General features: G+C 27.9%; 1 protein-coding gene across 6 annotated transcripts in view; it reads right to left on the bottom strand.

Annotated features, from left to right (window-relative positions):
* Window positions 1–21321, bottom strand: part of LOC100199090 (uncharacterized) — a 195786-nt gene that overhangs the window by 125696 nt on the left and 48769 nt on the right. For all 6 annotated transcript variants that reach the window (XR_010640305.1, XM_065804174.1, XM_065804175.1 and 3 more), the window contains exons 6-8: window positions 15236–15374; window positions 8010–8356; window positions 7043–7241 (exon numbers count right to left, since the gene is read on the bottom strand). Coding sequence is in view for 5 of the 6 variants with exons in the window: in XM_065804174.1 (XP_065660246.1) it covers window positions 7043–7241; window positions 8010–8356; window positions 15236–15374 (685 nt within the window). In the remaining variant the exon portion in view is untranslated. The remainder of the gene's footprint in view (window positions 1–7042; window positions 7242–8009; window positions 8357–15235; window positions 15375–21321) is intronic.

The following is a 21321-nucleotide window of genomic DNA, read 5'->3' as shown; positions in this document are numbered from 1 at the left end:
TATTCGATTGTCAACATTTGATACAAAAAATCATTGAACGGTTTTTTTGTAGGCTGCACTAATAGCATTTAATGGAAAAATTACAGTATTTTCAAACCACTTTTAGTATTTTATTTATAGAAAAAATAATTATAAACGTCCTTTATAATCAACTAGCATGAGTTACCCGGCGTTGCCCGGGCCAATATTTAAACTGGCTTACCTGATATCTGTACACATAAATCGGCCCAAAAATGGGCCCAAAAAATGGTTCCCCTGACCCCGGGGTCAGGGGGGCCCATTTTTAGGCCCCCTTGACCCCGGGGGTCGGGGTATGGGGTCAAAACCCAGCTAAGAACCTTCTCCCCCTCGAGGGCTACCCCTATGCCAAATTTCATCGAGATCGGTCCGGCGGTTTGGATTTCTATAGAGAACAAACAAACAAACACACACACAAACACACATTGCCCTTTATATATATAGCTGGAGTTACCCGGCGTTGCCCGGGCCAATATTTAAACTGGCTTACCTGATGTCTGTACACAAAAATGGGCCCAAAAATGGGCCCAAAAAATGGTCCCCTTGACCCCGGGGTCAGGAGGCCTATTTTTGGGCCCCCCTGACCCCGGAGGTCGGGGTACGGGGTCAAAACCCAGCTAAGAACCTTCTCCCCCTCGAGGACTACCCCCATGCCAAATTTCATCGAGATCGGTCCGGCGGTTTGGATTTCTATAGAGAACAAACAAACAAACAAACACACACACACACATTGCCCTTTATATATATAGAAGATTTGGCAAAAAGATTTTTATTTTGTTTTTATTGGCCTAAAAAAAGCCACATCAAATAGATGTAATTTATATGTTGCTGTAGATGAATGAAAAAGGTTACAGTAAGAAAGAGACAACTAAATAACAAGCTAGATTGATTTATGGTTGATGGAACAAGTGATGATAGCTTGCTTGAGCAGTTACCATGGTAGTATCTGTAGAAATGAGAAAGAGAAGCCATCTAATGACCATTCAAGAGGCTTAAGTTTAACAGTTCCATAACACTTACAATCCATTTTTTGGAACTTGTTGGAAATAGAGTCCATTTTAGAAGAATCAGCACAAATATCAAATAGTATTCCATACAAAAGCAAATAAAAAATATATTAAGGTAGAGAATGGAATCATGAGTAAGAATATCACAAGTATATACAATGAATTATATGGTTTTATGAAATGTTAGTTTTAAATGATTATGCAAGAAGATGCAACACCTAGGACTCAGTAGGAGCGTTTCTATTTATTAATATAAAAAAATAGACAATATGGCAAAAAATTTTACCAGTAAATAACTGATTACCATCCACTGTAAGCTCACTACTCTATCAAAAGATAAAGTAAAAGGCTTTATCAAAAAGACTTTATCAAAAGCCTTCATATACCAAGAAAAATACCCATTGCCACATCACTTTCCTTTGCAATAGAACATTGCATTTAACAAGTCAGTTGTATTGATTGCCAGAGACTACATTGTAAGGCCCAAAATGTTATAGAAGAATTCAAACCACAGGAACCATTTTTCATCAGACAAAAAAACAAGATTCAGTTAAGTTCTTTTTATATAGTTTAGAAATAAACAAGAAAGTTCTAAATAACATTTTTGGAATCTGGAACATAAGTTGTAGAAGAGTCTAAGGAGGTAATTTTAGCAATGGAAACAGGAGTAATTAGGATGTTCATCAATGGATAAACCTATTTCTTATGGATAACAGGAAAAATGTAGTCATTAGAACCAAGAAATGAGTTCTTTGCTACTTATCAATTTTCAATTAGATGAATTTTCTATAGTTTTTAGGGAACCTCGTGTCAAAAAATTGATAAATTACACTGATAAACAAATAAAATTTTATTGTGCAAATCTTTTTAACTAGGTGGTTTTTTAAAACAAATTAAATATGCTGATTTCAAATATGCAAACCATTTTTCACCATCACGTCAAGTTGTAAAGATATTTGGGTTCAAATCTTTAGTATTTAATGTAAAGTCCCTAATATTGTCGAAAAAAAAGTTATTCAAAAGTATGTCAACCTGGGTCTCAAAAGAAGCGTATTTTCATAGAGATTTTAAAAATGGTATTTGTTTGTGATAAAAATAAGTACTTTTTTTATTATTGCTGAAAAACATTTTGTTCAAATTTTTTTAAAAGTCTTTAGCATTTTTTCACATAATTTTTTTTGTCAATAAATTTTAAGTAAAAATATTTACCTTTTCTAAAATCTCTATGAAAACACGCTTCTTTTGAGACCCAGTTTGACATACTTTTGAATAACTTTTTTTTCGACAATATTAAGGACTTTACCTTAAATACTAAAGATTTGAACCCAAACATCTTTACAACTTGACGTGATGGTGAAAAATGGTTTGCATATTTGAAATCAGCATATTTAATTTGTTTTAAAAAACCACCTAGTTAACAAGATATGCACAATAAAAATCTATTTGTTTATCAGTGTTATTTGTGAAAAGTATAAAATATATGTTTATATTTAAAACACAGCTGTAATATTCAGAAACAAATCTTCACATGTGGAATTTAAAAGTATTTTTTTTATTTGTTTAAAATTTTATTACTATTTCAGTTTTTTTTTATTTTACATTATTACAAGACAAATTTTATGTCAGTTTTTTTTTTTTTTTACATTTTACAAGACATATTTTATCTCTTAAAATTATAAAAAACTTTGCTGTAATAGACTTCATTGTTTGGATGGTTAAAATGTAAAAATGGACCATGGATGGATGAAGATAAGTTAAAGGCATACTTCAATGCTTTAGCTAAAATTTAATGAAAAGACTGTTGCCACTTTTACAGTTAAAATAGTAATGGATTTGATTAGTTTATTGCCCTCACATTTGAGGTAAGGCTCACTTACCACACATTTGAGAACAATAAGTTAATGAACTAAGTTTTAATCACGCTAAATTTAAATTCATGAAGAGATTTTGAATTTTATTTAATAATCTTATAGATTTCAAAAGTTACAACCAATTAAAGTTGTCCAACCCTCTTAAATGACAATTTAAAATTTACAATAACTTTATTGGATAATTTTAAACGGTATTTTTAACTCTAAAAGATTAGACCATAAAATTTAAAACCAAAGAAGTTAAATATAATAAAAAAAATTAAAAAATAAATAAATTTATTGGCTCAATGACCTCACCTTTGAAGTTTAGGGGCAAATTTTTTGGGTTCTTTTTTTTTCCAGGCCCCAATTGCAGTGATTTTGTTGCAAAACGGTATTATTTAACATAAACATAAACATACTTGAGTTCGGAGTTATTTACTTTGCAGCCAAACCATCAACTCACCTACAGTGGCCTTTTGAGTCAAGCACAATGATTAAATGATTCAAATCTGTACTAAATCAAACACTATTGCATGGTGACAATTAGATTTTTTTGTTGTTTGAATGAAAATGATTCAGACACCAAAAAAATCTAATCATCACCATGCAATGGTGTTTTCTTGGTTTGACATGCATCACCATATTTGGTGATGCATGTCAAACCAAGAAAAAGAACAAACGTTTCCATGTCTTACTGAATACAGTAGATCAGGAAGACACTGAAAAACAGACACCACTTTCTACAAAAAGACAAACACGTTAACCCAAGGAACATCACAAAGAAAGTTACAAAATGAATGTCAGTCAGTCTTACAATAATAGTAAATAGTGCAATTCTAATTATGTTAGCTAATTTTAATTTTTAGTTGTGTTAATTAACTTAAATTTTTAATTGTGTTAATTAATTTCAATTTTTATTTATGTTAATTAATTTTAATTTTTAATTTAATTTTATTTATATTATAACTTTAATTTTTAATTTAATGGGTTAATTTGATAAAATAAAATAATATAAATAAAATAAAAATTTAGGTTAGATTGTAGGATGATCTGAAGCATTTAAAGAAAAACAAAGAAAAATTGAGCACATGCTACAATCAGAGAACACATACAAATCAATGCCAAACTGCCATCCCTTCGAAACTCCTATCAAAAAGAGGGATAACAGATGACACTTTCTAGCAGGCTGCAAAACAAGACTCTGATAAGCACTTGTTGAATAGTTTTGAAAGTATAGACGACAGCTCTGGAGAACACTCCTGCAAGACTATAACAGGTATGTTGTCCAGGCCACAACTTTTAGAAGGGTCTAAGCAGTAAATCACTTTAGATACAGAAGCTGAAGTGATACGAATGTCAAGTCATGGATCAACCTGTTTGACCGCTAAATCTGGTAGAACGCAATAAGTGGAACCAAGAGATGATACTGATAAAATATTCTTAGCAATCAATTCAGCATTGTCTTTAGGTGGGGTGACAGAGTCTAAACATTGCAAGAGAGGTGGAATAACAGATTTTCCCTTATTTTGAGACTATTAAAGATTCTCCAGTCGTCACCTAGTTTTTGTAAAGAAATACAAGATTTCATGACTTGAGAATAACGAGCTTTGGTGTTAGACAAAACTTTTTACAATGGTTTCTAACAGTAATAAACAGACGTCTGTTTTCTGAATTGATTTGCTGATAGACATGGAAGTAATGGTTCCGATTAGCAATCGCACCAACACAATGTGAAGATAACCATGGAGGAGAGTGAGGCTTGACCTGGAAATATCAAGTGGGAATAAAAGATTCCACGCCTGCCTGAATTTACGATGTTATGTAAGAAGCGCATACCCAAGGCCCATCACGAAGAAAATCATGGAAAATCATGGAAAGTATCCCAGTCAACTTTAAGGTAGTTAAAAGAGATGCAGTGATAGGGGGATTTAGAGGATGTAGAAGAATGAGATAATAATTTTAGAGAGATCAAACTTTGATCAGAAGCACCTAAGGGTGAATGTGGAGAAACTGAGCACTGACTAGGATCAGAAACAAGACATAAGTTGAGTAGAGAAGGTAAATGATTTGGGTTGTTTGGAATGTGAGTTGGAAAGTTGACTATTTGAGTTAGGGATTGTAAAAGGCAAAAGTAATGGGTTTTTATGCCTGCAGAATCAATGACACAAGAGCCAAGCCATTCAGTGTGATAAGCATTCAAGTCTCCAGCAACAATGATTTTGGCTGAAGGATAAAGAGAGAGGGCTTGGTATATTGGTTCAGAAATAGCATGAAATAGAACGCAGTCTTGAGATGAAGGAGAGAGATATAGAATAAAGAGAAAGGCGATAGAGTGAAGTGTTGCTAAAAGAAAGCACATAAAAATTAGTCTTTGGATTTAAACCTAGTTTTATGACAAATGGGTGAATTCTTTCGAATTTAAATGCCCAGGCCAAGCATGTGGCTATTGGAGTCTTTTTAAGACTTATCCTCCAAAGCTGTAGGATATGATGCATATATATATATATCCACTGCTGCTCACGAAAGTTAGGACAAAAAATATTTTTTCAAAAGAACAATATTAAAACGTAATTACGTTATAAAATTATTTACTTATATTAGTAAAATTTATGTTTATATAAAAATAAATCAAGTTAAATAAAATTTTTATCAAAAAAATTCTAAATTAAGTTATTTTAATGAAAATATATTAAAATAACTAACATTTAAAATAACATAAATTGTACTCACAAGTGAAAGTCTTATCATTTTAAATAAATAAACAGAGATCGCAGCAACATATTAAAGGTCACGTATGAACCTATATTTTACATTATCAACTCAAATCTTTTAAGTTTGTCATTTAAAAAGTATTTCTATTGTTTACTGTGTTTTTGCAGATATTTTGTGTATTTTGTGTTGGTGTTTTAAAAATTTCAAGTGCAGAAGTTCAAAGGTAAAATTAAAAATTATTTTTTTAGTGTAAATTCAAAATATTGAAAAAATATGCCTAAATGCCTAAAGGTAAGCCAATAAGTGTTAAAAAAAGGACAGTAATACTCACTTTGCTTCAAGAAGGCTATACAGTTAGAAAAATAGCTGAAAAATTAAATCTGAGTAAATCAACAGTTAGCTATATGATTCGTCTATATCGCGAATCTGGAAGTTTGGAAGCCAGAAATTTTCCAGGTGCTTCTCACATAACAACAAAAACTGATGACCAACGTATAAAAATCATCAGTAAGCGTAATCGAATGTTAACTGCTCCACAAACAACAGCTATTTTCAACTGTGATCGAGAAAAAAAAGTTTCCGTCCGTACAATCAAACGAAAATTGCAAAAAGCTAATTTGCATGGTTGTGTTACTATCCGAAAACCATATCTACAAAAAGTTAATCGATAGAAGAGATTCCGTTGGGCACAGCTCCACAAAAATTGGACGATGGATGAATGGAAACAAGTACTCTGGACCAATGAGTCAAAATTTGAAGTTTTCGGAAATAAGTGAAGAGTTTACGTTAAAAGATCTGCTGAAGAAAAAATGCTAACTCAATGTCAGGTTCCAACAGTAAAACATGGTGAAGGTTCTGTGATAGTATTCAATATTTTATAATATAACTTATTTTATTCAAATATATATGTATATATATATTTGAATAAAATAAGTTACAAGTAAGAAAAAATTGATTATTGTTAAGTAGATCTCATAATCAACATATAATCTTGTAATAATCAATATATAATTTTGTAATAATCAACATTATAACTCATAATCAACGTTTTAATTTTGTATTAACAGGCTACATTTTAAACAAGCATCATTTTGCTCTGTGTGAGTTCTAACTATTCCTTTAATTCGCTTGTAGCATAATGCTGACTATTTCATATCCCATATATACATGTTTTACTTCATATTCTAGAGAATATTGTGGAGTATTGCATACTCCTCAATATTCCATAAATGATTTTGTAGTTACAATCTAAACAAATTCTTCACTTAGTAAATGAACAATGTAAAGAGTTTAAGGAACTTTTTTTATGTTTTTTAGGGGATCTTTTATACTTGATCTAATTTTTGTTTGATTTTTGTTTGACAAAATATTTAACTAGATAAGGTTGTTAACTTTACATTACGACATTCTGCATAAAAAAAGTAAAAAATAGTGCAACATTTTTTCAAATACCTAAAGAAAATGTCTTAAAATCCACTTGGCCACTGTTAATAGGTGATGTATAATTCAGTTTAGGAATATTGAAAACGTATGAAAGATCTGTTCCATTGTCTACAACAGCTTTAAAAGTTATCCAACTATTGAGCTTATATCCAGCAACAAAACTGGGACATGGGTTCATATAATCAAATTTTAAATTCATAGCAGGAATCTATAAATTCAAAAATCATATAAAACTAAAAAAATAATTAAAATGGAATAGAAAAAAAAATGTATATATATGTATATATATATATATATATATATACATATATATCTTGCACTTAACCTTGCATGAACATTATTGATGACATCAAATTGAAATAGGGAACTGTGGAATCATCAATACATACATTAACTAAGGGTTTGGGTTTGAGCAGATATTATAGATATATAAGGGTTTGGGTTTGAGCACAAAAAAAAATCTTTTCTTTCATTATTCTAAGCTTTTTTTTTTTTCTGAAAAAAACTTCTTGGATTTACGATTGCATTTTTCAACTTTAAGTGCGCAAAATGTATTAGGACAATGCCATATCTAAACATGCAAGGATAACAATATGCACATATATACTCAACAAGAAAATTTAGCATGCCTTAAATGCGTTGCTAATGATAAAAACATTTGATTTATGGAATAGCCTTAGTTTGGGTTAAATGAGGCTATGGTACTTGAACCGCACTAGTATTAAATAAGTATAAAATATTATATATTTACAGTATAATATATTTATATAAATACTATAACTTTACTTAGCCTACATCATCACTATCTAAACTATCCCATCAACACATCTTTGTTATCCCATTTAAACCATCCTGTAAATCAAGTGTGGCTATAACCTGTGACACACATCAATCTTTTTGTCAGTTGTACAGTTGTGGATGAAAGTTGTCACTGTTTAGATGCATTTTTTGTTTACATATAAAAATGGTTACTAACCTGTTTATTTATAGAAAAATTAAGCTGCTGAAATGAAGGAATGTTATTATAAGCATAAACGCTAAAATTGGATATTCCATAATTTAAAGGTGTTTTTATTAAATACTCAAATGGTTTTGATATGAATAATGATATGAAAAACTCATTGCTAGATATAGTGTTTGCTAAGAATGTAACTGTTTGAGCAACCATTTTTCCAAAGTTTTGTTCAGCTTTCCCTTCATATTTATTACAAAACAAAGTAACATTCCCACTAATCCATATCATATCATCTTCTAGAACATCATTATTAGTGTTTTGGATTGGTATTTCAATAATTCCAGTATCATTTACCAAAAAGATAAAATCTAAAGAAATTAGATTTTTTTTTATTTTTAAAACATAAATTTTGATAAATAAAAAATACTTTACCTTAAGCTGGAAAGAAAAAATAATTGGAAAAACAATCCTGTATAAAATTATACTTTTTTTTTTGTTCTAAATTGTTTACATAATTACAATTGGAAGAACAATCCTGCATGAAATAATACTTTTTTTGTTCTAAATTGCTTACATAATTACAATTATATGAACAAGCCTGCACATTATATACTTTTTTTTTTTTGTTATAAATTGTTTACACTTTTTAATTGGAGGCGCAATCCTGTTTAATATTTTTTTTTTTTGATTGTTCTAAACAGTTTACATTTTAACAACTACATTTATTTCAATTAATATTTAATATAGCCAGAGCATTTGTTGAAGCAACTATTGTAATCAAAACTACTGCACTGCATCTAGTAAATAATTTTTAGCTTTTATTGGTGATAAATATTTTTAAACATAGTTAATTCATTAATTTTTTTATTTATTTTTCATTATTAGCATAATCATATCAAGCTTTTTTGGTGCATAGAAAACAAATAAGGGAGCATAGTGTGTGGGTCAAATTGAAGGCTATGATTGACTCACAATTCATTGGAGCGGAGGAGTAACCCATACCAAAGACAGAGTGGGACAGTGTTGGCAATCTACAGTTAGTAGATTGCCAACAGCAGATACAGTTAAATATTTTTTGTAAATATATAGTTTATTGATATTTTTTGTTATTTTGTTAAAATTTTTTCAAAAATTTTTTATTTTTGTTGATAATCTATATTTTGTTAAAACGCAAACAAACCTTGCTGAAAAGATATACATTTTGTTCATTTAGTAACATATGTATCATTTTTTCATTTGTAAGCAAATTTTGTTGTAAATATATACTAATTTGTTCTGTCCTTCTTTCTACTAATTTCCAATTTAAAATATTCTTGTTTTATATTTGATTAAAATTGATGATTGAGTTCACTTCTTTCTTTCAAAAATACTTTAACTTATATGTAAGATAATCTTAAAGATAATTGTATAAACTATTTTAGACACACTTAGATTCTTAGTTTCAAAATTATTTTTAAGCTGTTTCAAAAGTTTTGTAAACTACTGGCCCCACTTATGGCTATTGCATGAATATTATGTGTCAAAGTAACAATAGTTAAAAGCTTAAAAGAAAAAAATATCTAGAGTTATTAACTTCAATTTATACTATTCAACTTATATTGATTAGTAAGGCCAGTAGTAAGACAGATAGATTATAGGGCAATAATAAATGTGAAATATAAACAAAAATTTTAACCCAATAACTTAAAGGATATTATCAATACAGACTTTATTGTGCACGTGATGCAACTTGTTCAAAATATATAATTTAAACAGTATACTTAATTCTATTACCCACATGATCACATTGAATCATTTTTATACTTCAACTTTATACTTCAACATTAGACACAATTTAAACAACAACTTTACACTTCAAGACTAAGAATGCCTATAATCTCTTTTCGACAAAAAGCAGTTATTTATTGTATTTATGTATATAATACAACAATTATATGCATATATATCTATGTATACATAAAATACTTTATATGTATATGTAATTAATTATTTGTGTAACATATTGTATGTTTATGTAACTATGTATACATGTAACATATTGTATGTTTATGTAACTATGTATACATTTAACATATTGTATGTTTATGTAACTATGTATACATTTAACATATTGTATGTTTATGTAACTATGTATACATGTAACATATTTTATGTTTATGTAACTATGAATACATGTAACATATTGTAATGTATTAAGCCACTACTAAGTATAAGTCAATATTGGATAAATTTTGGGAAATGTTACTTTTTTATACAAAAACATTGTTATAAATTTAAAAAGTTTCAAAACTTTTTCTTTATTTTAAGAAAAACAAAATTAATTATATATTTTATTAATCTATTTAAATGTTACAAAAAAGTACAAAGTGACACATAAAACTTCATTTTGCGTCATATCTTTAATTAACTAAAAACATAAGTGCCATTTTTAAATGCATTTCCGCATTTAATGATTTCTTTTAGAAAAAAAGTTTTGCAACGTTATAAGATATTATATTAAATAATACATTAATACAATATATTGGATAAATCTAATATATATAATATTGAGATTTTTTATGTAATATTTATTAAACATCTGTTTTCAGAGTTTTAAATGTTACTGGACAACAAAGTGGGAGATACGCTGAACAACCAAATGATTAGCAAGTAGAAACATCTTGACATATAATCAGATTATAAAAGCAAAATGAACATATAATTCATGCTTATAAAATTGAAAAATAATATACTTTTAATAAACTAAAGAAATTGACTTTGCTAAAATCATTTAAAAAGTTTGTAAGGAAATTTTAATTTTGGAAAAACATTAATCCAAATCTCCCACTGGTAACATAAAAAAACGCAATTTCAGCTGAATAATCTTAAAATTCAAAACATAAAATTAGTGCTTCTTGGGTGCAAATTAAAACCTTATAAAGTTATTTGATATATCTGCATGTAAATGTGATCTTTCTCTTTTAAAATGTGATGACAAGTTTGAAGTAAATAATACACATTTAAAATCAAGAATGTTTATGAAAAATTATGATAAAAAAAATTTGTCACTAGACTGAGAACAAATTTTACAGTAGCATTTGTAAAGTTTTAATTCCTTAATTATGTCATTAAATTTATTATATATTACCCTTTAGAAATGTCATTGCAAAGGTTGTTTGAACAAGCAACATTTTTGACTACAAAATATGTTGTACAAAAAAATCGAATTTCAACTCTAATTAGAAATAAAAATTTTGCAGAAGTTTTTTAATTGAAAAGTCATCAAAATAGATAGCAAAAAATACAAAAAAATGTTAAACTAAATGTACATTAGTCTGGTATATAATAATAATGAACTTATTATTAATAGAGCAGTAAAAAATAAACATCACCTAACATATACTGCAGAAAGCTGACCTTTTTCTGAAAAATATTTGACAAACACAGAAAAAAAAAAAAATTGACTAGGTATTACAATGATGACTGAGACACTAAAGGTTCTTAAAAAATACATTAGCATTAGTTTGGAAGCCATTGTTCTTGATAACAATTCTGCTAATACCAGTGTACAGTCACGGACAAAAGTTTGGAAACACTGTAATTTTTAGTAATTTTTAAGGATATTTCATTGCGAATTACCTTGGCACCCGTAAATCATTATATTGATGCTTGCATAATATTAAAGTAATTGGTTATTTGACGTGTTAAAGTTGATCGTATAAACAAAGTAATTAAGGCAAATTTGGATTTTAATACCCTCTGCAATTCATAAAGGTAAGATTAATTTTGTGTCACTTTAAATAAATTTGTTGTTATATTTTATTTATTTAGCTTTGTAGAAAAGTGAGTGATTATAAGCTATTGCTAGCTCATGCTATGTGTAAAATAAGTTAATGACTGTAATAATAACGAATTAAATTACTGTAATTGTAACTATAATTGCTTACCTGTATATAGGTGTGTAATTCAGGTATACGGTACAGTACATGTAATGTTAAAATTATTAAGAAACTATACTGTGTGTAAATACTGAACTAACTTAGGCAAACATAATTACTGTTCATTTCTGCTTTTATATTACATCAATTTATTCTTTTTTTTCTTACAGGATGGGTAAGAAACAAGAGCTGAAAGTTACTCAACGAGCCCAGGTGGAAATATTGCGATCCGAAGGCAAATCATTTAGAGCAATTGGGCAGATCTTAAAAATATCACCTGGCACAGCTTGTAAAACATTTAAACAGATCCGTGACACTAAAACGTATTCATCACGCCCTCACTCTGGCCGACCAAGGAGAACTACAGTGCAAGATGATCGTGCAATTTATAGGATTGCTGTATGCACGCCTCGTGCAACATCTGGGTTCATAAGAAGTAGACTACCGGAAAGCTGCAAAAACATGAGCTACAAAACTATTCAAAGAAGATTATCTGAGAAAGGTTTGAAAAGCTGCAGACCAGCAAGAAAGCCAAAGCTGTCATTGAAAAACATTTAAAATCAATTGCAATTATTTGAGAAATACAAGGGCTGGTCCGAGTATGATTAAGAACGAGTTATGTTTAGTGATGAGTCAATGTTCACACAATTTACTTCCTATGCACCAAAAGTTTGGCGTCCAGCACTAATGAGGTACAATAGCAAGTATGTGTTGCCCACTGTTAAACAACCAAAGAAGCTGATGATCTGGGGAGCAATATCAGTGTTTGGCCGTGCAGATCTCTGGGATATGCCAGACAGAACTTAGGTATTTTAAAAAGGTATTAGTTATTTTTAAAAGAAAATTGCTTAATTTTATGGAAATACATGGAACCACAGTCTTTCAACATGATGAGACGCCATGCCATGGTACTAAGGCAGTGAAACAGCAACTTACATCATCAGGTTTTGAAATCTTGGGACCATGGCCAGGTAACTTGCCTGATCTAAATCCCATTGAAAATGTGTGGTACACTATGAAGAGAAAAGCAGCAGAAAACAATCCAACCTCTCAGGCTGATCTCCTGGAAAAAGTCGAGCAAGCCTGGACATCGGATATCACCGAAGATTACTGTTGTTCACTAATTCATTCAATGCCTTGTCGTATAGCAGCTGTATTAAAAAATTGTGGCAGCCATACAAAATACTAAATAATTTAAACAAACTCTTTTATATTTGTGCAATATGAATTATTTTTAGTCTATCAGCTATGGTGCTTATTGTTACTTTTATTTTCTTTATATTATTACACATTTGCTATTTTTCACTTGAATAAAAGAATGCGTTTTGCAATTTTTTTATGTGTTTCCAAACTTTTGTCTTTGACTATAGATAGTCTCTTTTAAATTGAAGAATTCATTTAATAGGAATTCATTTAATGAGTACTTCATTAAAATAAGTAACCACTTTGCTGATTCCTAGTTAATATAAATGGTAAAAATAATGATCCAAAGAAATATAAGGACCCCATTGGTCAAAAAATGCATTTACAGAAGATTTAATCAACTTTCAAATTTTTGAATTTGTTCCAATTCATTGAGAAATCGACTCCTATGTAAATTTTGCTGTTTTATTTAATCTTAATACAGACCGTAAACATTATAAATACAGTATTGAAATATCTAAAAGTTTTATTCCCCCAAAATATTATATGAAAAAACTTGGTCCTGCCTATCATGCTAGATGGCTAACTTTAGCTTTACGAATTATGATGGTTTATTAGAGCAAAGAATCCATATCCAAGTGTAGCTGAATGGTGCAGGATTACAAAGAATATTGTACAAGTCTCCTGTGGTTTGCACATAAAAAAATTGATCTTTATAATGATGCCTCTTTTCAAACGATAAAATCAAAAATAAAAGTAAAAGCAACTTATCCACTTTAACACTTATTTTTAAGTTATTTAGTTGATGTTTCTTTCGTTGAGGTTGAACCTCTAATTTCGATCTATATTTCATCATTTGAATAAGAGAAAACTTTGGAAACTTTTCAAAAACCTATTCTTTTGGATTTACTTAACAACTTGCAATCAGTGGAAGGGTCTATAAAGATTCTATTAGAGGCAACAAAGAAAAATTATAGTCAAATTAAAGACCTTTTCATTCATACTAAAAACCAGAGCAGAGTAGAAAACATGTGTAATTCATCTAAAAATGATTACCTTTTACTTAAATTAATATTTTATTTTTTATTTAGTTCAAAGTCAAAGGAAAGTCTCTCTCAACCTTAAACTTAATTTCTAAAATAAAATTTGAAAAACAAATTCCAGAGGCATGGGGTAGTGTTCAACCAATATCATATGTTTATTACTGTTTATAAAAATTACACTCACAGTACTATTATTTTTTCATACTAATCAAAAGTAAATTATGAAAGATTTCGTGTAATGCAAATCAGAAGGTTCAGTAAAAAACATTTAGTAATTGATATAATTTATACAAATTATTGATTGACGCGGTAAATAAATAAAAAATATTTAATGCGGTAATGGGAAACTGTAGTCTTGTCCAATAACACTACACCTACTAAGAAGTTAGTTATAACAATATTTGTAAATTTTCTTTATTTTTTTTCTCCCTCGGAAACGTCATTGAGAGATAAATGGGATTACTTGGTAACATTTTAAAAATTTTATAAATTCTGGAAAAAGGAATAGTTTTTGAAAAATAAGAATATATATATTTAAAAATTTGAAAACTTTAAAACCAATAACCAAAATTCTCCTTGCTCTAAATTTCAGTGTAGTCTGTTTCAGGGTTATTTTTGAGGGCAGATCTTATAAAAAAAAGTATGTTTTGGTAGTGGTTTAGTATTTATCTACGTATACATATTACATATTGTATATATATGAATCTATGCATACATATTGCATGTGTATATATGTATACATATGTACTATGTATACGTATAACATATTGTATGTTTATGAAACTATGTATACATATGACATATTGTATTTATATGTAACTATGTATACATATGGCAAATTGTTGTATATGTAATGGTGTATACATATAACATATTTTATCTATATATAACTATGTATACATATATATATTGTACATATATATGTAACTATGTATACATATAACATATTTTACGCATACATAGTTTTATAACTATGTATACATATATGTGTACTATGTACGCATACATGTTACATATATACATATAACTAAGTATAGATATAAAATGTTGTATGTATATGTAACTATGTATACATATAACAAATTGTATGTATATGCAACTATATTTACATATAACAAAGCATTTATATTATCGCACTACTTACGGTACGCAACCATTGCTGTGATTGTTAAAGATGAATTTAGTGTTTGTGCTTCCAATAGCCGTTTCCGAAAACAAGCACTTGTACAATTGATTTCAGATGGACAGATATCTCTTGTATTTTTGCATAGTGGTCGTAAGATCTGAAAATCAGTTTTTAAAACTCATAATAAACATAGATATTAGGAAGGTTTAAAAAACAATTATTTTTAAAAAACATCTGCAGCATGTCCCTTAATGTGTTCTATATGAAAAAACAACACTGGGATTAAAAAATTTTAATTAAAAAATATTTTGAAGATTGCTCGATACATTGAACATTTAACAAGTCCCTAATAAAATTTAAAATTTTTTTTCTTTTATAATAATATTGTCTATTTTGCTTAGCTAGATGACATCATGCTGAAATAAGCTGTGTTTCAGTACATACATTAACTCACTATATAGGTAAAACATGCAAGAGAATGCAGCTACATCAACTAAGAATTTGGATTTGAGCAGCAATCTTTTTTTTATTATTCTTTTTTTTTTTTTTTTTCTTCTTCTTCCACAAAAGTCGATGTAGATAAATATAATTTTTAGTGCATATATTCAACAAGTGTTGTTTGATAATTAATACCTAAAGCTAAATACCTTTGTTTGATGAGATAAAATACAAATAACTACATAATATTTATTTCTTAAAGTATCATGCAAGTAGAGCCATATTAATAAAAATAATTATTTTAAATACCTAAAAATCAACAAGATGGTAGTAATTTGCTCTAATTTTTTTTTAGCAAAATATGAATCTGTTTTTAAAAAATAATTATATATTGATACTTTGCACTTTGAACTTTATAAAAAAATTATTTAAAATGAGAAATTTCTATCTTAATAAAATTTCTATCTCTTAGTAAATATGGAATACAAAAGGAAATAAAAAAATTTTGACTTATGAAAATACAGGGGTAGACATTACTTCTGATCAACTTCATAAGACTTGATTTAAAATTATAAAAATAAGACCTTCCTATAAAGTCTTTTGACTCTTGAAATCTGCTAAATTTTTAAAAATTTAGCAGATTTCAAATTTCATTTAAGGACTAAAAATTTAGCTTGTAGTAAATAAACGAGTCTTTAACAAGACTCATTTATTTACTACAAGCAACTATCACAATACTGTGTACATTCCTATAAAAATGATTGACAACCCTTTCACTAAGTTCTTATCTTTATGTCTTCTTGGATTATTGTTCACTACTAACCTCTTATGGAAACCACAATAATGATTGCTTGAAGCCTTGTTAAGAGTGAATTAAAAATAATAATAATAAAAAAAACCTTATGATGTTTTTTAGTTGATGAGATATCTGAAGTAAAACTTTTAATCAAAGCAAAATTTAAAACTCAAATTTAACCATTTTGAATTTTTTATATAGAATTATTTATATATCAATTTTTTATATTTTTTATTTCTTAATGAAATCAATAGTTAAAAGTAAAATTCGTATTTTTGTTATTTTTAAAATGAGATTAAAAATAAAATTTAAAAATAATATTTGTTTAAATGAGGCTGAACAAACTAGTATCTAGACCTTCACGCAGCTGTTCATTGTTTGTAAACCTATAATGGAGTTGTACCACCTACAACGGAGTTGTACTTAGCAACTTTTAATAACAACTGAAAAATGCTTTGTTTGTACAATTGCATGAATCAATTTAATTAAAAAAGTTGCATGAATCGAAATCAAAACTTACCTTGTCATATTTACTTGATAAATAAGCATAAAGTTGTTAACACTATTAAAAATCTTCTTTTTTTTAATTCTGATTCACTCCCAACAAGGCTGCAAGCAACCACTACATTTGTTGGGAGTTACTAGAAGAAAAAAATTATAGAGTAACTGTTGAGAGAAAACTTGAAAAGTTGTAGGTTGTATAAAAAAACGAGACAAATTAAAGTTTTTAGAGCATGCAGAGACAGATACAGAATGCTGAATGATGAGTCAAGTGAGAATGAGTTTTAGTTTATAGGGGTGATAGTTCCTTCGAGCAGTGACCAAAAAGAAAGAGATGCAACTTCACAACAACAGAAAAGAGGCCCAAGCTTAGCAAATAAAGCAGGCCCAACTGCATTTTTAAACCTTGTCTAAAAGGGTGGAAACTGGAATTGACCATGGAAAACAAAAAACATTAAAACTTTCCCAGATACACCATATAAACAACCTTATGGTGAAGACCAGCATGCCAAGCTTTGTCAAAAGCATTAGTTATGTCATGAGCAATAGCTCTATCCTTTTTGCCTCCATTTAACGCACAACAAAATTTTTCAGTCACAGTAGTTGGCAAGTGTATGGTAGAGCAAGAGGATCAAAAACCATATTGATTACCCAACAGTAAGCTATTTGACTCAAGATGGAATGTGAGAAATTTGTTGATTCAAAGACTCAAAGACCTTGCTAGTAACAGAAAGAAGACTGGTCAGATGATAATTAGAGGGGTCAGAATGTTCACCAGAGTTTTTGAAAATCAGAATAACAAATGCTGTTTTCCAGCAGGCAGGAAAACGAGACTCAGCCAAGCAACAGAAGCTAAAGTAAGTTGTATATCTAACATTGGGTTAACCTGTTTAATTAGAATGGAAGGAAGTAAAATGGCCATAAGACTCAAGAGTAGATAATGATAAGACAGAACTAATTGCAATTAGTTCTGTCTTATCATTATCTTAAGAATGTTAGATCTACCCTTATTAAGGATGTCATTAAAGATTTTCCAAAAGTCTCTAGAGCCTAACTTTTATGATAAGGTAAGAGATTTAGTGAACTGAGAAAAATGGAACTTAGCATCAGACAGCATTATTTTACATGGATAATTTGCAATAATTTATAGGCATTTGTTCTCAACAGAGTTGTTATTTTAAAAAAGATGAAAAAACTTATGATTAGATATAGGAGCTGCACAAGAAGGTGAAAATCATGGAGTAGAATGAGGCTTTACTTGGAACCAACAAGAAGGAATAAAAGCTTTCATTTATGCCTGAATTCAGGTTTTATTAGGAAGTTACCATTGATAAAAACTTGAAATTCTTGGAGTTATCATTGATAGAAGCTAGAAATTTGATCAGCATATCCATCTTATTGTACATACAGCCATGTTGAGAGTCTTTCTCATTCTAAAAGCTTTTTATTTATGAGATAAATAACTAGTGTTTACTGTACTTATTATGCTGTGGTCAGTATCCTATGATAAGCATCAATTTATACTCAAGCTCCATTCATTCATCAAGGAAGGTATCAAACCTCGGATCTTTTATTCAATTCTGAAGTAAACGCTTGAAATACTGGGTAACAACTGCTTAAAATGATGGCAATGATGGTGAATCTTTGTTTTATCAAATCTTTTTTTAACCAAACCAACACAAGTGTGTAGGTTACTAGTATAATAGTACATGGGATTCCATGGCTACAAGCATTTCAATGGTTACGAGCATTACCATGGCTGTAGTACAAATTCCGTTAAAATGAATTTGCAACTTTTATCATCAAATTATTTTTATAATATTTTTTATTTTGGATTTTATTTTATTAAAAAAAAAACTATACAACCTAATAGATTTTATACTTTTATAATAGATCTACTTGCCTAATATTTTATTTGGCTGTTTTATATTTAGATCAGTGTTGGTTACTATTATCTGGCTGGATTATCATCTTATTTATATAGACTCCATGTTTAGCATATACCAACATATCAATTTTGTTATTTTTTGCTACACTACCTTCTTGTTACTCTTTTATGTGCTTTTTCTTTGTACTACTTAAAAGTACAAACTTTATTTTTTACAGTAACATTTTTGCAAAAGTACTCTATTTTTAAGGCAGATATATTGAATTATATATTCAATATTATTACTCTATTTTTTTTGTTTACAATAAATCTAAACAAACTCTTTCTTATTACTGCCTCTAATTTTTGGTGACAAAAAAATTAATTAAAAAAAAAAATACAAAATGACACAATTAAAAAGCAGTGAAACTTTTTGTAATTTTTTGGTCGAATTTTTGTAATTTTTGTAATTTTTTGGTCGAATTTGCTTCATTAGATCCTTAGATTTAGATTAGATCCTTAGACAGGCATTAAAGCTTTTATTCATTCAAATGTATTCCAACTTCACCCTCTAAAAAGTTTTCTTGTTCTTTTTTGTAATTTTTTTTTAATTAACTTTAAAATTAATAAACTTTTTATCATAGCAAAAGTTTGGAGCAAAAAGTAAAATTCTGTCTATTACTGAAGCTTATTATTCTCACATTACTAAATACTGAATTTTATTTTAAAGGTGAAGCTCATTTAACATAAGATTACATTTTCTCTTGTATACAAATGTTGTCATGGTTGCTGTTCAAATGACCTATCACTTCTTTTTTCACCAATCAAAACTTGTTTTCATGTAACTCATAAACTCAGATTAGTCCTATCATATATGTCATTTTTTTATTTTCTATCTATTTTTAAATCTTTTTTTATTAATAATAAAAAATTGACAATTTATTTTTAATATTGTATTATAACTGGGTGTCATAAAAGGTTATATATAACCATGTATATATACATATATATATATATATATATATATATATATATATATATGTATATATATATATATATGTATATATATATATATATATATACATATATATATATATATTTATATATATATATATACATATATATATATATATGTATATATATATGTATATATATATATATATATATATATATATATATATATATATATATATATATATATATATATATATAGATATATATATACATATATATAAATATAAACATATATATATATATATATATATATATATATATATATATTATATATACATACATACATATATATATATATATATATATATATATATATATATATATATATATATGTATATATATATATACATATATATATATATATATATATATATATATATATATATATATATATATATATGTATATATAATATATATATATATATATATATATATATATAATGTAGAAATTGTGTTAATATTTCCAGTAATAGTGCTCAATACAGCGTGTTATATAATTAGTAGAGCATATAATATAGTAAAAACTAAAAAATTATTATAATATATTTCAATACATAGCTTGTAGTTTCATGCAATAGCGATCATTAGATGTAACAACAACAAATAAAGTAACTACAAAAGTTTTATACAAAAAACTATACACAAAAATTATATACAATAAATGCTATGGAGTGTCCACTTTTGTGACATTAAAGTTCTTTATTAGAAATTTATTTTCATGGCGGGCCTTTGAGGCAAGCTTAGTTCGTTTATTAAGTAAATTTAATGGTAATGTAATAATGTAGTATTTTTCTGACAAGCATAAATTGCAAATTTTACCACCAGGTTTGAATGGCTCTGCTTGATTGAGAAAATTCCATTTTAGTATTGGCTCTATAGTTTTATTTTAACATTTTTACATTCCCACACAAATTCCAAAAGTTCAGTGAAGTTGGTCTTACTTTCATAAACAAAAGAGTTTTTGTGTTTATACCACCATTGAGTGGGCATAAGGTTGTTTGTCGACAATTTCATAATTGATTGGCATTTTCATGAGAATTAAATAGTATATTTTTATTATGAGAAGTAATATATCTCTTGAAGTTTGGAAGGCAGCTATAACTAACCTTAAAGTTGTTCCGGTTAAAAAGTTTGGGAAATTTGTGAGCGAATAATATGGATTAAACCAGGTAATGTTTCTTTTTCGAGATTTTGTATTATATTTTCGGATATTTGGAATAAAAATGATCTTATCTTTAAATCCACAAGAATTGAGAGTGTTATTATAAAATGGTGCAGCTCTATCAAAAGCTTCTTTGCTTGAAGATATATCACTGATGCAATTAAAGATCATTTTTGGTATCGATTTAATAATGCTTGGTGGATGATTTGAATTGATGTTAATATATAAAGGAAAATTATATTTAACATATATTTAACGTACAACAAAGATGTAGCACTATATTTTAAAATGTTAAAGCATAATTTCTTTAATGAAGTTTATAAAAA

This window comes from Hydra vulgaris, chromosome 08 (assembly GCF_038396675.1).
Source record: "Hydra vulgaris chromosome 08, alternate assembly HydraT2T_AEP".
In the NCBI taxonomy this organism is placed as follows: Eukaryota; Metazoa; Cnidaria; class Hydrozoa; order Anthoathecata; family Hydridae; genus Hydra; species Hydra vulgaris.
This window is presented reverse-complemented; position numbering and strand designations above follow the sequence as displayed.